This window comes from Zalophus californianus, chromosome 13, assembly GCF_009762305.2.
Source record: "Zalophus californianus isolate mZalCal1 chromosome 13, mZalCal1.pri.v2, whole genome shotgun sequence".
Taxonomy (NCBI): domain Eukaryota; kingdom Metazoa; phylum Chordata; class Mammalia; order Carnivora; family Otariidae; genus Zalophus; species Zalophus californianus.
The window spans coordinates 48,641,467-48,657,363 of NC_045607.1; the positions used below are offsets into that span (position 1 = coordinate 48,641,467).

General features: G+C 41.1%; 1 protein-coding gene across 7 annotated transcripts in view; it reads right to left on the reverse strand.

Moving 5' to 3' along the window:
• Positions 1-15,897, reverse strand: part of FOCAD (focadhesin) — a 310,627-nt gene that overhangs the window by 78,721 nt on the left and 216,009 nt on the right. For all 7 annotated transcript variants that reach the window (XM_027615362.2, XM_027615363.2, XM_027615366.2 and 4 more), the window contains one exon: positions 6,856-6,948. In XM_027615362.2, coding sequence (XP_027471163.2) covers positions 6,856-6,948 — 93 coding nt within the window. The remainder of the gene's footprint in view (positions 1-6,855; positions 6,949-15,897) is intronic.

Genomic DNA, 15,897 nt, shown 5'->3' on the forward strand with positions numbered 1-15,897 from the left:
TTTAGTGCACAGCACTTCATTTTGGGATATCGATTAAAAGCAGATTTGAATTCCATTGGTCCCATTAAAAAACAAAAAAAATCCCCTTTATCATAATGATAATTTTTTTAATTTTTATAATTATGTTATGTTAATCACCATACAGTACATCATTAGTTTTTGATGTAGTGTTCCATGATTCATTGTTTGCGTATAACACCCAGTGCTCCACGCAGAACGTGCCCTCTTTAATACCCATCACCAGGCTAACCCATCCCCCCACCCCCCTATCATAATGATAATTTTAACAGACACTATACCAAGATTGGGGCCTGGGCACCAGTACTTTAACAGAATGGTAGAAAATGAGGATGCTCATATAACACTTAAGATTTGGGTAATATATAACCAAAGTTATTCTCAAACATCTGCACATTTTTATTTCTTGAATTTATAAAAGTTGACACCATAATTTTCAACTTCTACACACGATAAAAGGAGAAATATAATAAAAACATAAATAAAAAAATAAGGCCAAGACCTTCAGATATTTATTTTCCTATTTTTTTACACTCAGGATTATTTTGATAGCTCCTTTCCCCTCGAGTCTTTAAGCAATTACATTATTTAAATATACTTAAAATACTGGTTTTGGGGCACGTGGGTGGCTCAGTCGGTTAAGCATCCAACTGTTGATTTCAGCTCAGGTGATGATCTCAGGGTCCTGGGATCGAGCCCAGCATCAGGCCCCCTGCTCAGTGGGGAGTCTGCTTTTCCCTCTCCCCCTTCCCCCCACTCCACTTGCTTGCTCTCTCGCTCTCTCTAAAATGGATAAATAAAATCTGAAAGAGAAAGAAAGAAAGAGAAAGAAAGAAAGAGAGAGAGAGAGAGAGAGAAAGAAAGAGAAAGAAAGAAAGAAAGAAAGGGAGAGAAAGAAAAAGAAAGAAAGAAAGAGACTGGTTTATTGATGAGCCCTAAACTGGACGAGAACTTACTGTGTACTGTATTACTGAGTGATACCACACCATTTTCAGAAGTGGTTGTGCAGCTTATGTTCTCACTAGCAGTGAAAATAAAAGTTCTAGCTACTCCACATTCTCATCAACATTTGGAGTTGTCAGGCTATGAATTTCTACTATTCTGGCAAGTGCGAAAAAGTGTTTATTATGGTTTTAATGTTCATTTCACTGTTTATCAGTGAGATTGAAAATATTTTCAAATGTTTATTGACTTAGATTTCCTACTGTGTCCATTTTTTTTTTCTTTTTAAATATTTATTCATTCGAGAGAGAGCGAGCCGGGAGGAGCAGTAGAGGGAGAGGGAGAAAGAAATTCAGACTCTGTGCTGAGCATACAGCCTGACACGAGGCTCCATGCCACGACCCTGGGATCAAGACCTGAGCTGAAACCAAGTATCCAATACTCAACCCACTATGCCACCCAGGTGCCCCCGTGTGTCCATTTTTCTACTGGTTGTCTTTTTCTTACTGATTTTAGAGTTCTAAGGTATGGGGGCACCTGGCTGGCTCAGTCACTAGAGCATACGCTCTCTATCTCAGGGTTGTGAGTTCAAGCCCCATTCTGGGTGTAGAACTTACTTAAAAAATAATAATAAAACAAAATGAAAAGTAGAGTCCCAAGGTATGTTCCACAGGAGAAAAGTATGTCTCCACATAAACTGTAGAGAGGGAGGCAATACAGTTTGCCAGGTTAAGGATGTGGGCTCTGGAATCAGAATGCCTTGATCTAAGGTCATTTCCACTGACTTGCTGTGTAAATTCGGACAAGTTACATCGTCTCTCTATACTTCAATTTCCTCATTTGTAAAATGCAGCTAACAACTACCTCATGGCATTAGAGCTCCACGCTAAATCATGTGGAGAAGTGTCTGTTTAGTGTGGTGGCTAATAACAAATAGCTACCATACCAGGTTTATTGTTAATAACAACAAAAATCCCACCTCACTTTATTATCTTCTTATGAAATGATCTCTCATGAATGTCTATAAACCCTCAGTTACCACCAGCCTGTGAGCCCACTGAAGGCAAAGACAGTCCATCAGTCGAAGGGGTCCTTGTACTTAGTGCAACTTCCAGCCCACAGTGCCCTGGGGCTGACCAGCTCAGGCATTCTGAGATTTGATGGGCATCCTAGTCACATCCTTCATAATTTCCATTTACTGCACTCATATCCGTCCCCATCTCCGTGTTTTCAAAGATAGAATCCTGGGGCACCTGGGTGGCTCAGTCGTTAAGCGTCTGCCTTCAGCTCAGGTCATGATCCCAGGGTCCTGGGATCAAGCCCCGCATCGGGCTCCCTGCTCCGCGGGAAGCCTGCTTCTCCCTCTCCCACTCCCCCTGCTTGTGTTCCCTCTCTCGCTGTGTCTCTCTCTGTCAAATAAATAAATAAAATCTTTGAAAAAAAAAAAAAAGGGAAGAAAAATAAAAAAAAGATAGAATCCTGACCCTTTCATTCTCCCCTCTGTCTCCTGGAGCAAGGTATCAGAGGTGAACAAAGTGGCAAGACATTAATATTAATACTTATTACGACTGATATTGACCTCCCAGAGGATAGGCAAACTAGAAAATAGTATTTCTTGCCTATCCCTATTAGTTATGCTTCTTAGTAGGCCTCTTTACTCCTAGGAACATTTACTTGCCATAATGTTTTTTCCAAAAAGGATAAGCAGGAGGAAATGAAAAGGTTCAAAATCTGCTTAGAATAAACCACAAACCAAAAGAGCTCAGTATACGGGCAGCCTATTGAGAAGGCCTACGTTTCTAATCTCTCCTATAGCCATAACCCAGTACAACCATCGACATGACTAAGTAAACTTATTTCTTCTTCCAAAATCTCTTGCTCCTCTCAACCCTCTCTTCTGGAATGTCTCCCTCCCCATTTCTACCCAGTCCGTGTGAGACTATTTATTCAGACCCACTGTGCCCCCGGAGTCTCTGTGTGTTGGTCATGGTGGCACCCACCTCTGTCACCTTGGCTTCTGTGATTAAGGGGGGACAGCACTCACCGGGAGGAAGAAGGCCAAAATGATCACCTGAATTGAGATTTTTGGATTGCCTGTAGATTCTAATTATTTATTGGTCTAATATTCCAATAATTCCAATAATTAATATTTCCAATTATTCCTATCCTTCTTACTTTTTTTTTTAAATCTCCAGTCTATATAACCAAGAGCTTGCTGATTATAGTGAGCAATTTCCCCTACCTCCAAAGGTGTAGACGTTAAGAACAAACTACTCCTACAAACGATCAGAGAGAAATCTACTGGGGTTGCATTTCCTGCCCCTGGTTTTGATTTCAGATTATTTTACAACCAGCTGACCCACTCAGGAAGCAAATGTCTGCAGTCAACCTGCTTTCTAGGTCCTCTCTCCAGGTTGAGGTCATATTCACAAAAGCCCTTTCCACAAAGTCTGGAGATCTTAACCAACTCGGCATCCCACATGGGCACTGAAGCAAAGATGGCTGGAGAGGCCTCCTTATCAAAATAAGACTCTGAACTGTCAATCAACTGGTATCTATCTGCGTTCTTCCATCTTAACGGGAAGAAAGCCAAATACCTCCCCCATGTCAAGCACATTGATATGCCTAAAATCCAAATTCTGACGTTCTTGTGGAAAAATTAGATAAGGCTGGAAGCAGATGCCCAAGCTAAAGCCACTGGTCCTGGTCAGATCTCAAACTTATTCGCATCATAATCAACCTCCAGGAAATAATGCAGAATGTATCTTTCCACATGTCTCCTAGGCTTAACTGAATAAAACATGCCTCCTCTAAATGATCCTCTGGTTTAATGCTACAAAATATGTCTAGCACCAGATGGAAGTAACTGTAACTCTTGTATAGAGGAAGGATCCTCCAGGACAGAAAGTCTTGATATAGACAAGGAGTCTGGCAGTTGCTCTAATTCTTCTAAGATACCATAAATTCGGTTTAAGTGTGTGGGCTCATTTTAAAAAACTCAATTAAAATGCATCAGTGTGCTTTCAAATAGTGATTCCCTAAAAAGCTTTCCTGTACTTTTAAGTGATACCGAAAATCTTCTTAGAGTCTATACTTTGAGTTTCCTTTCTACTGTCACCAATTCTCAGTGGAATGGAGAAATCCAAAGTAAAAAGGGTTTTAAATGATAAATAAGCAAAGAGGCAAACTAGCATCTACAACAGGAGAAAGGCAGAATAACTGACCTGCATTAGTCAAAACAGCCGGCTTTTCGTAAATAGATCTAGCCTTTAAAAAAGTAAACCAATTTGCATTATTTGTTTTTATGACTAATGATAGTGCCAGGGAAAGTATGTGCCGCATTGGAAAAGGCTGAGGCTCTGGGGACAGACGAATCAGAGCAAGTCCCTGTTCCTTCCCAGGAGCCCTTCCCAGTGACAACTGTGACTGTTGGGTTTTGCACCGTTTTGCGTCTAGAATCCCATCATACGTTGGGGTTAACAACACTCACTTCAAAGGGTTTCCGTAAAGATTCATTGAAATAATACATGTTAAGTATTGGACACACACTAGTTGTTCAATAATAATGGTAGCTCTCATTATAAAAAAATAACTGTGTGGTTTTTTTTTTAATCAATTGCAAGTCACCTGCATGAGTTATACCATCATCCTGTTCGATTTAGCCTCCTTATGCTAAGAGCTAAATAAAATTCTCAGTTCATGCTGCAGGGGGAAGAGTTATTCTTGCCTTCTTTCTCCAGGCACCCAAAGCACCTTGTACGTCCTCTATTAAAGCCTGAAAGGGGTTGTTTTAAAATTGCTGGTGGACGTGTCAGTCTCCCTCAGTGGACCGGGAGCTCACAGGGAGGAAGGAGTGCTTTATTCTCCTTCCGTATCCCACTCACCTGGCACAGGGTCTGGCCAGTGAAAGGTGGTCCATAAATGTTTGCTGAAGGAAAGCACTACAAAATCACATCGAGTCAAACGGATGTGAGAAAAAGTGCATACTCTGACTTGCAATCTCACTCTTCTTGACTAAAAACTATAATTGGTTAAGGGTGTGTATGAGTAATACACATTCCTTCACCCATGCACCTGTTCAAAACCGAGTGCCCAGATGCAACCTAGAACAAAACGCATAAAGGTGAGCCAAAGGGAACAAGGGTTCTAAAAGGACATCTTTAAAATGTGAATTCCAGTGTAGTTTGGGGAGCCATCTATAAAATGTGGTGGTGTAGTTGACAGACTATGTTAAAATGACCTGACAGCTTGGTAAACATGGAAGTTCCTGGTCCCCTACTCAGTTCCAATGAGTCAGAACCTCCGAAGATGCATCACTGCTTTATAAATCCTAGACTCAATAAAATATGCTGCAGCAAAGTTTTAATTTAAGATGAGAACACCAATGCTAAGATGCTTAGTCATTCCTTCCCCAACCCCCTAGCTCACCCCCCACCCACTCCTCCTTCCCACTCCGTCTTTTAGGACGGTTGTTACCTTTAACCGTTAACACCACACTTCCTGAGACTCCTTGAGAATCCCATTCTGGGCCATAAATTACTTAAGTACCATCAGATTTTTTTCTATCATCCTTAAAAATGAATTTTAAGCTTGGAACAAAGGTTGGTTAGTCATTTCCTTATATTGTTAACTGTATATTCCCACACTGACCCCAAATTTTCTCATTTCAGAATTCACAAACTACGACTTTTAGTATTATTGGATTAAATGAAGTCAAATTGAGTAGAATTCATTTATTTAGGGAGCACCTACTATGTTTTAGATACTATGCCATGTTCTAGAGCGACAGCAGGGAAGAAAACACAGCTCTTAGCTTTAAGAAGCAGAGACAACCAAAGGGCCCCAGACAAATATCTAAGGTGATAAGGGCTTCAAAACGGGAAGCATGGGGGATGCCTGACCGGCTCAGTCAGCAGAGGGCATGACTCCTGATCTTGGGGTTGTGAGTTCCAGCCCCACGTTGGGTGCAGAGATTACTAAAAAAAATTTAAAAATAAAATCTTAAAAAAAAAGCCGGGGGGGCGGGGGTGGTGGGGAAGCAGGGATTCTAAGAAAGCACAAAAGAGGGGCATATAATTCAGTTTTGGGGGGTGGGCCCCACAGGTAGGTGCCTTCCCAGATAAAACACTCTAAAAAAACCAGCAGAAATTAGGTGGGCAAAGAAGGAATGGCAGTGCCTACAGCAGAAGGAACAGTGTGTAAAAAGTCAAGAGGTTAGGGAAGATGTGCTGAGTTTGACAACAGAGAGATTTAGCAAGACTGAAACATACAATTCCGGAAAAGGATTAAGAGATAATAAGGTTGGAGCTGTAAACAGGTGCAGCCTAGGGAGGCACAGGTGCAGGGGCAGACGGTGAGCTTAGTCTGGGACGTGTGTACGTCAAGGCGCTGTGGGACAGCCACAGGACACCTGGGACATCTAGGAGGTCTCAGAAAGCAGCGGGGTGTAGAAAAGCACCCAAGAGGGGGCTCTGGACTGGCCACAGATGGAGGACATCAAGATTGAAAAGGTAAGCGCAGTTATGTGCACAACTCACAGTCTTTTATGAGCAAAAATAAGCACTGCATTTTTTTTTTAAAGATTTTATTTATTTGTCAGAAAGAGAGAGAGGAGAGAGAGAGAGAGAGCAAAAGCAGGGGGAGCAGCAGGTGGAGGGAGAAGCAGACTCCCCGCTGAGCAGGGAGCCCAATGCGGGACTCGATGCCAGGACCCTGGGATCGTGACCTGAGCTGAAGGCAGATGCTTAACTGACTAAGCCACCCAGGTGCCCCAAGCTCTGCATTTTTGATAGTGCTATTTTCCTAAGGGCTTTTATATTAAATCCATATGTGCAGTAAAATTTGAGATCCGAAGGAGACACTCCCCTACAGCACCCGATCCTATGGTTTCGTTACCTGTAAAATGGCATGATAAGCTCGACTCATATATGCAAGCCAGGCCTGTGGCAGAAAGATTGCCCGGTGCCACTCGGAAAGCTGGATGTGAACCTGTGGGGAAAACGGACCACAACGTAAGTTAGACTCTGTGGTATTAAAACAGAATAAAATTCCTTCCCCCCTACCCTTCATTTAAATGATTTAGATTCTAAAACAAACCAAATCAGTCTAGGATCGGAACCACAAATAAGATCTTTCAGCTATTTTCAAAGGATAAGAGTTTAGAGTCGCGTCAAGACAAAATAAAATGAGCCTGGAATTTTCTAAATTAAAGCAAATAGAATTCTACAGTAATCACAAGTTAAGATGTATGTGTAATACAAATGTGTCTCTGAAAATGAGGGGCCAACTCTGTGAAGCCTCTTGCCAATGTCAGGAAACTAGGTATTGTCTAGCAAATGCCCCTAGTCATTTTAAATAAAAATAAATACTGCTCACATCCTGGATTTCCACAATGACAATTTCTGAAGTAATAAATTTCAATGGCCAACAGAAATATCACGTTGTGTAGAAACCAGGAGGGCCAGAGATGCAAATGAGTGCACACCACTAGATAAATGCCCTTTAATCAGTGTGGGTAAACAAGAGGAAAATGATCTATGCCGACGCTGCAGCCCTGTTTCTGAAGAGAGGCCCAGACAAAACATCTGGTTTTCATAGTCATTTCTGTTTCTACCTATTAGTACGAGGCTATCTTGCGACAAATCTTCCCAAGGTCTGCTTCTGTTAAAGAAAGATCGCTCACGAGAAACAGTCACAGTGCATCACATTTCACATTTCCTGTAACTCATCTCATCTAAACCCAAACAACTAAAACTGTAGTCTGGGTCCTACGCACACAAAAACAACAACAAACAGCCGAAAAGACAAATTTCTCTATAATGACCCCAGAACCATGATAACTAGGGTGTGTAAGGAGATCTTACTGTAATGTGGGAATTAATTTTCTCAAGGGCTTGGTGAGAGGGAAGGGAACAGCCGTTCTGAACACAGCTGCTCCCCAGGGCCTCTGGAATTCTCTGTAATCCTAGTCTTCGTGCGGGCCTACCACACGTCAGGTACTACGAAAGCTTATGAGCGTGATCAGTGTGTGTCTGCAGAGAGCCTTCCGGTGGGAGAGTCAGAAAGGAGCACAAATAGATTATCAAGCGAAATTAGGAGGAACCTACGGGAATAAAAAGAACAAAGAAAGTTAATTCTGTCTGCTATCTATCACTTCTCATCCTAGCACTGCTTTTCTCAAAAACAAACAAGCAAACAAACACACACACACCTCGATACTCGGAGAGTCTGAAGAAGATACTTGTACCATGAAATGAACTTGAAAAAAAATCGTTCAGGACAGGTTCCTTCTTTTTCTGATTAAGTACTCACTGTATCGAGTAGGGTAGGGAGAGCCTTGTCAATAGGTCAACAAAAGTCCTCGAAGGAACAGGACCACCAGTTCCTGCTTCCTCCTTATTATCTGGGAAGCAGACTACAACCGAGGCCACATTTCTAGCTGGAGAGGCATGAATCGGCCTTCGGCCCTGCTCTCTGTTTCCAAAATGTGGGGCAGTTTCCTATCAATTCTATTTCCGTTTCATAAAATACATTAACTCTCAAGTCCAATTTGGGGCTCCCGGGTGACTCAGTCAGTTGAGCATCTGACTCTTGACTTTGGCTTCAGTCATGATCTCAGGGTGCTGGGGTGGAGCCCGCGTCAGGCTCCGCGCTGGGCGTGGAGCCGACTTAAAACTCGGTCCCCCTCCCTCTGCCCCTCCCCCCTTAAAAAAAAATCCTATTTTGGGAGACCTGGATTTAACAGAAAGAACACTCAAACACCATAACCAGCTTTCCTCTCTTACTTCACACCCTCAAAATACTTCAATATTTTCCTGACAAATAATCCATGGATATCACTGCACTACTGAGGAACATCCACAGTCTCAGTCTATGGGTAAAAAGAGCACTGAATGTTTTTGGAAAGACAACAGTGGCAATTACCACTTCAACCTGAGTTAAAAAAAAAAAAAAAGAAAGTATTATGGGAAAAAAATGTAAAGGAAAATGAGCAAATCAAACGTTGAGCTTCTAAGAACAAAAGCATTTATGCCCGGAAACCTTTTTGAAAGGAGGTTATAAACTGAAGGTTAAAGCTAATCCTCCCGCTGCCACTCCAACCACATCTGAAGGTGGGAGCGGGGACCCAGCCCAACTCTTGAGCCTACGCACCAGCCTGAACTCATGGTTTATGAGATTATACCTAGTCTCAGTGTTCTATGGAGTTAGTTGTGAATAAATAAATAAATCCTGCCCTTTCCTTTACTGAAGAGAAACTTAGGGAAACAGCTTGAAATCAGTCATGCCCTTACACTCCAGTTGTGTTACATGGCAAAAGAGACATCCTTGACCATTTTTAACAGAAACACATTTTAGGACGCTATTCTAATTCAATATATAGCCACCCATATAGGTTAATGTTGCTAGGCTGAAAAATACAATAAGCATTTTTAAGGCATGAAAATTATGTATGATTTGCCATACTCTGAGAAGTCTTTGAAGGAAATCCAATCAACAAAATAATTGCAAATCATGAACTTGTAACCCTGTTACTCAGCAGACGAGGGTTCTCAACTACTGTGCAGGAAGTTTTCACGGATGTGGAATGTAGTTTTGCTTCATCTACACACACCCTTGCAATGACGGGTGTCTGAGGGACTGCTGGCATGAGCAGGTTCTATGATCTGGAGAAGAGTAAGCATTTCTAGGTATAAGAGGGAGTTAAGTATCACGAAACATTACGCATGTGCGTAAAAAAGAGACCATGTTAGAGACATATACACGAGTAGGGAATGGGGGGGGGGGGGACAATGAGAGGAGGAGAGGGACGGGAACACTTTACAGGACTCAATAGGGCAGTCAGCGTAGACCTCATTGAGAAGGTGAAGCCTCAGTAAAGACCAGAATGCAATGAAGACATAACAACCCAGAGAAGTGCTGGTGGAAATGGAAAACAGGTCAGCTTCTATGGAATACGCTTTGGTCATTCCTCAAAAAGCCAAACACAGAATTAGCCTACGACCCAGCAATTCCAATTCTATGTTAAAAGAATCAAAACCATATACGCCAACACTGTACACGAATGCTCAAAGCAGCATTTTCACAATAGCCAAAAGATGGAAATAACCCACGTGAGCAATGAATGAATGAACAAAATATATCTACAATGTAATATTATTCAACCATAAAAAGGAACGGCGTACAGATGCACACTAGATGTAGATAAACTGTGAAAACATTTATGTGAAAGAGAAAGAAGCCAGACAGAAAGGTACCTATTAGATGATTCTATTTACCTGAAATTTCCAGAATAGGTAAATCCATAGATGTGATTGTCAGGGGCGGGGGGGGGGGGGGTGGAAATGGCAAGTGATTGTTTAACATACACGCGGTCTCATTGGAGGGTGATGAAAATGTTCTGGAACTAGATAAAGGTGACGGTTTGCACACTGTGAATACACTAAATACCACTGAATTGTATGCTTTAAGCTTGAAAAGGGTTAATTTTATGTTATGCGAATTTTACCTCAGTTAAAAAAACACACACACTCAGACAGGGTGGAGGCACAGGTGCCTAACCTGTTTGAGGTAACCAACTATAACCAACGAGCATGGACAGAATAAGCAAGAGAGAAGTCTGGCAAATTAACAGGGCAGTCAGAGACCGCAGGGAAGTGACTTCTAGGTCACTTTTCAGGACTTACTTTTTTTTTTTTTTTTTTGAGAGAGAGAGTATGTGCGGGTGCAGAGTGCAAGGGGCAGAAGTAGAAGGAGAGGAATCTTAAGCAGGATCCATGCCCAGCACAAGGCCCAACATGGGGCTCAATCTCACAACCCTGAGATCATGACTGGAGCTGAAATCACGAGTCAGATGCTTAACTGACTGAGCCACCCAAGCACCCCTCAAGGACTTGTCTTTATTCTTAGTAAAGAGGAAGCCATTATAAGGTTTTGAGAAGAAAGACATAATCTAATCTATAGCATAAAAGGATCATGCTGACTGCTATGCTGAGAAGAGACTGTAGGGGGCAAAGGGCAGAGCAGGGACGCCTACTCACAGGCTATGGCAATAATCAGGATGAGAGGGAACGGCGGCTCAGAGTGTGTCAGCAACACGGCAGAATACAGTTTTTGAATATTTAGCTATTTAATTTTTCCACCCACCCCAAATGTTAAGTGAAATGCCAACATATAAAACAGAAAACAGGCAAAACTTGTCTAGATGAAGTGAGGACGAGGGCTGGGGGCTTGGTAGTCAGCCCGCTTGATCACCCGCCCCTATTTGTGGTGGTCCCCAGGACTCTTGAACAAAACAGGGTTTTAACTAGAAGGACATAAACCAGATCAGTGGTTTCAGAAGAAGGGGGAGAGGAAAGGGACTGACTACAAAGGAGCATGGGGGAATTTTTAGGGCGACAGAACTGTTCTTGAGTGGTGTTACATGAATGTGCACATGTATAAAAATTCATAGAACTAAGTACTGAGAGGAGAAATCAACTGCATGTATATTACACCCTGATACATAGAAAATTAAAAATAGAGTTTGAAAGTCACTACTTTCAGATTGTAATGCTCCTCAAACCCTCACTTCCCACCATCTATTACACTCCGTACACTTGCCATCAGCATTGAAAATCCAGCCTTCCTCCTATCCTTTGCGTTTCTATCAGTATCACACATCGATATCCCAGTCACCCAGGTTTGAAACTTCTGATTTATCCTGTACTTCTTTCTTGCCCCCCAACTCAACAGCCAACTCCACTTCTGGAATGTTTCTTCTATTTTTCCATACTTTCTTCCTCATTGGCTTAGTCCTAATTCCTGCCTAGAGTACTGAGGCCCCTAAACTGATCTCCTAACAGCCTAAAATCTTTCCTCCTCCTAATACATCCTAAATGGTGCTGTTACTCTTCCATTAACTCAGAACTTCTTTTCAAAAACCTTTGATGGTTCATTAAAGAATAAAGTCCAAACTCTTTTGTATTACATTCAAAGCCTTCTAGAATCAAAAGCACACCATTTACTTTAAGAAATAATTTGTTCTCATGTAAGAACTCTGCGGGCCAAGATCCCCAACCAATTTCCCCAGATGATTTCCTGCTCCTCTCTTTAATTTAACCTCGATTCTGGCTGAATTGGGTTAGAAACCAATTCCCAAGTCAGTCCTATACTCTGCAGGACCTTTGCACTCACTACTTTCACTGCCTGGAAGGCCCTGTCTTCCTCTCATCTCTACTTACTGAAATAATTTCTTCCATCTCTATACTTCCAGGACGCTACAGACCTCTCCTATAACATGCCACCAATTCCATCTTTGATTATTTGTGTATGTGCCCTAATCTCATACAATCCTAACGGTAGAGGTCCTGTCGTACTCATCTCAGAATCCCTTGCATGGACCCATAATTGGTTCTGTACGTAAGTGTTCAATTAAGTACCTGCTGAGTTTAATCAAATTAAATGTACAGTACCTGCTTTAAGACAAAATTTTGTCATGTGAAAACTACGTGATCATGAACAAGCAATCACAGAAAACTGCAATGTTCAACGTTCAATCATGCTGGAAACAGTGTTAGAAAACTTTTTTAAGTAGATGCAGCTAAACTCAAACACAAGTTGTTGAGGACACAATTACTTGAAATTTGATAAAAGCATGTCCAAAATGTTCCGGCCAGGAAATGTTTAATTCCTGCTAAAGCCACAGTGAGTGACAAAGCAGAATTTCCAAGTGGGTATTATATGTTTTATATTTTGAAGTTTCCTCACTACACTTTATTTGTATCCTATAGGATCGATTTATACCTGAAATAGTAGCTCAAAAGAAAGTATCTCGCTTAGAAACACAATTCACAAATGTAGGGAAATGCTGAAAGAAAAAATAAAAAAGTAGATTTCGTTTCCTCTCTGATACATGTTTTACTTGAAGGAACTACCTGGCCACCTATGAACTTCTGTTCAGAATATACTGACCAGAAATTTGGTAGTGTCTTCTGTCTCTTATGCGATCGTAACAAATATGATTACTCATTTATAAGAAAACTCCTTTTTTTTTAATTTATTTATTTGAGAGAGCGAGAATGAGAGAGAGAGAGCACATGGGAAGGGTAGGGCCGGAGGGAGAAGCAGACTCCCCGCGGAGCAGGGAGCCCGATGCGGGACTCGATCCCGGGACTCCAGGATCATGACCTGAGCCAAAGGCAGTCGCTTAACCGACTGAGGCACCCAGGTGCCCAGAAAACGTCCTTTTTAACAGACTTTCATTAAATGCTACACATCGAGTAAAGTAATCTTTGGTGAAGTTGTTAGAAGGTCAAAGTAGAATGAAACAAAGTAAGGTAGCATGTACAAATGTATAGGTAAACTAAGAGCTTGCTATTGACTTTAAAACGCCAATTTCACAAAGGAAGACATTTCTGTGCTCCCCAGATGTATTTATTATCAAGAGAATAAAAGTATTTAATGTCAGCTGCTACACAGACCACAAACACTGAGCTACTACATCCAGTCTGTGACACACACACACTCCTCCCACATTTCCAGAAGGAAAACCATTTGTACTGAGTGTTAGAGACCCAGAGCTACTCAGTGTCCCATTGTTTATATATGAGACATAATAGCCTTCAATTTTTTGTCAATAGTAATCTTAGTGGCACAAAAATAATTTTGTTATTCCTGTCTCCCGACTAATAGTGACTGAAGAACAAGAGGGAGGGCTTGGAGAGGACACATTTTCAAAGTAAAATGACATTCATCTCTTTGTGGGTGCTTTCTAGACATTTAAAAATTTCTCTCCCTGCCTCTCTCTCTCTCCCTCATCCTCTCTCTCTCTGTCCATCTCTCCTCCCCTCCCCCATCAGGATAACATTAGCTTGAAAGCTGACAATTCAATCACATCTCAAGCAACCATTTACTTACTCTGTTATTTAATAGGAGGGGGGAAAACCCAGTTACCATAACAACTCACATCACATGGTAATTATGGAGTCTCTAAAATTCAGCAAACCATACTTTTCACAGTATTTTCTAAGGGGAATGTGTAATAAGCACAGATACCACTTCTCCCAATTATTATTCAGAATTTCCATCTAATTGTTTCATAGTGCATGAATGCTAACACTACTCCACGTTCTTCCTAAGAAATATGTTTTTAAATAAAGAAGGAAGTGAAAGAAAAAGGCAAATATATTCCTTGTATTTCAAATGATGCGTTATATCCCACCTATTTCTGGGCATCTAGGGGAAAAAGTCCACAGAAGGCAGAAGAAATACAAAATTAATTTATAGGGCAAAAAGAATCAAATGATGATCAATACAAGAGGAAGGAAGGAAGGAAGGAAAAGATAGATTTCATTCAGAATAGTGCTGCCAGTAAGTCCAGATAAGGTTTTGCTGAAATAAACAGGAAAAAAAGAGCTCATCACTTAATGCAGAGGCAGAAATCTGGTTGGGTGGCAGCAGCAGGATCAGGAAAATTTGCATGTACCCAAAGATGGAGGAAATAATGAAGCAAGACTGCCATTCTGATCCAGGGACAAATCACTATCATCCAATTTAGGTGAGAGTGTCACGTCACAGTTAGAAGTGCCAAAGGATGACAAAACAGGCAGCAAATTTCAGGGAAGGAAACTTGTCATTCACCTTCAGATTCCTTATCAAGAGGAATTAAGTTAATCTCAGGATGAGAAAGTGTACTTATACATCAGAGCAGAAGAGGACCATCACTTGAGGCTGGAGAAGCCCTGGTAGGTCTGAAATGACTCCTGCTTGTCCCCCATTCAAAGGAGCAGAGAAGGGGGGGGCACTTCAGGTTTAGAAAAATCTAAACAGGGCAATGATTATACAGAACTTCTGGTATGTCAGGTCAAAGTCAAAGCAGACTTAGATTTGCAAGTCTTCTAAAAGTCGCATGGGAGAGTTTCACTTTAAGAAAAGCCAATAAAAAAAAATTTTTTTTTAAGTTTTCAAAAAGAAGGGAATAGAATAATCCCCAAAACAATTTATCACAGGTTAAATAACTAGTTCTCCATAATGAAAATTACTTGATTTAATGAACACAGTCCTTGAGAAATACTGACAATTACATAAAATACATCAGGATATGAAGAGCAGAGCCTTCAAGACATTCAAAACAAAGCTATTTTCCTGATTCACACACTCACACAACTGTAGCTGTAGGCAGTAGGAAGGCCATAGTGTATCCTATAAGGATATGTAATCTTTGGCAGGGAGGAAAGGCTACGTCTATGCATAGACATGAGTAATGACATAAAACAGCACATAAAAGCCATTCAAATTATAATAATGTCACTTCTTCGTAAGACCTCAATGATTATTAGACTCACCATCAACTTCATAACAACATTTCTGGAAAAAGGAAACCATCACACTAAATGCAAAGACAAACTCTAAGGCACATCCACGTTTCAAAGGGATTCAAATCATTAACTTGACAAAGGTCTATGAAGTATCTGCTAATGAGCCAGGAATGCCAGGCACTGGAGCTACGTGTGACCAAAGCAAGCTCCATGATTTTATAAACTTTACACTTTACAGAAGAAGACAGACACTAACTGTCATGTCGGCTGCCACCCACACACCCCCCGTCAGGATTAGTGGGAAGATGGATAGATTGAAGTGAACAGACTCATATATTAAATAAATTGAATTCATAGTTATAAACATTCCTGAAGAAAATGCCAAGCCCAGATGGTTTCACTGGAAAATTCCACCAAACATTTAAGGAAAAATTATTTATTAGGATAGCATTCCACACACATATCAGGCAAAGACAATAAAAGGAAACTATAGAACAATATCCCTCATGAACACGGATGCAAAACTCCTTAACAAAATATTACTAGCAAAGCAAATTCAGCAATATATAAATAGGATAATACATTACGATTACATGGAGTTTTTCCTAGGAATGAAGACGGGTTTCACTTAGACAAATCAAAA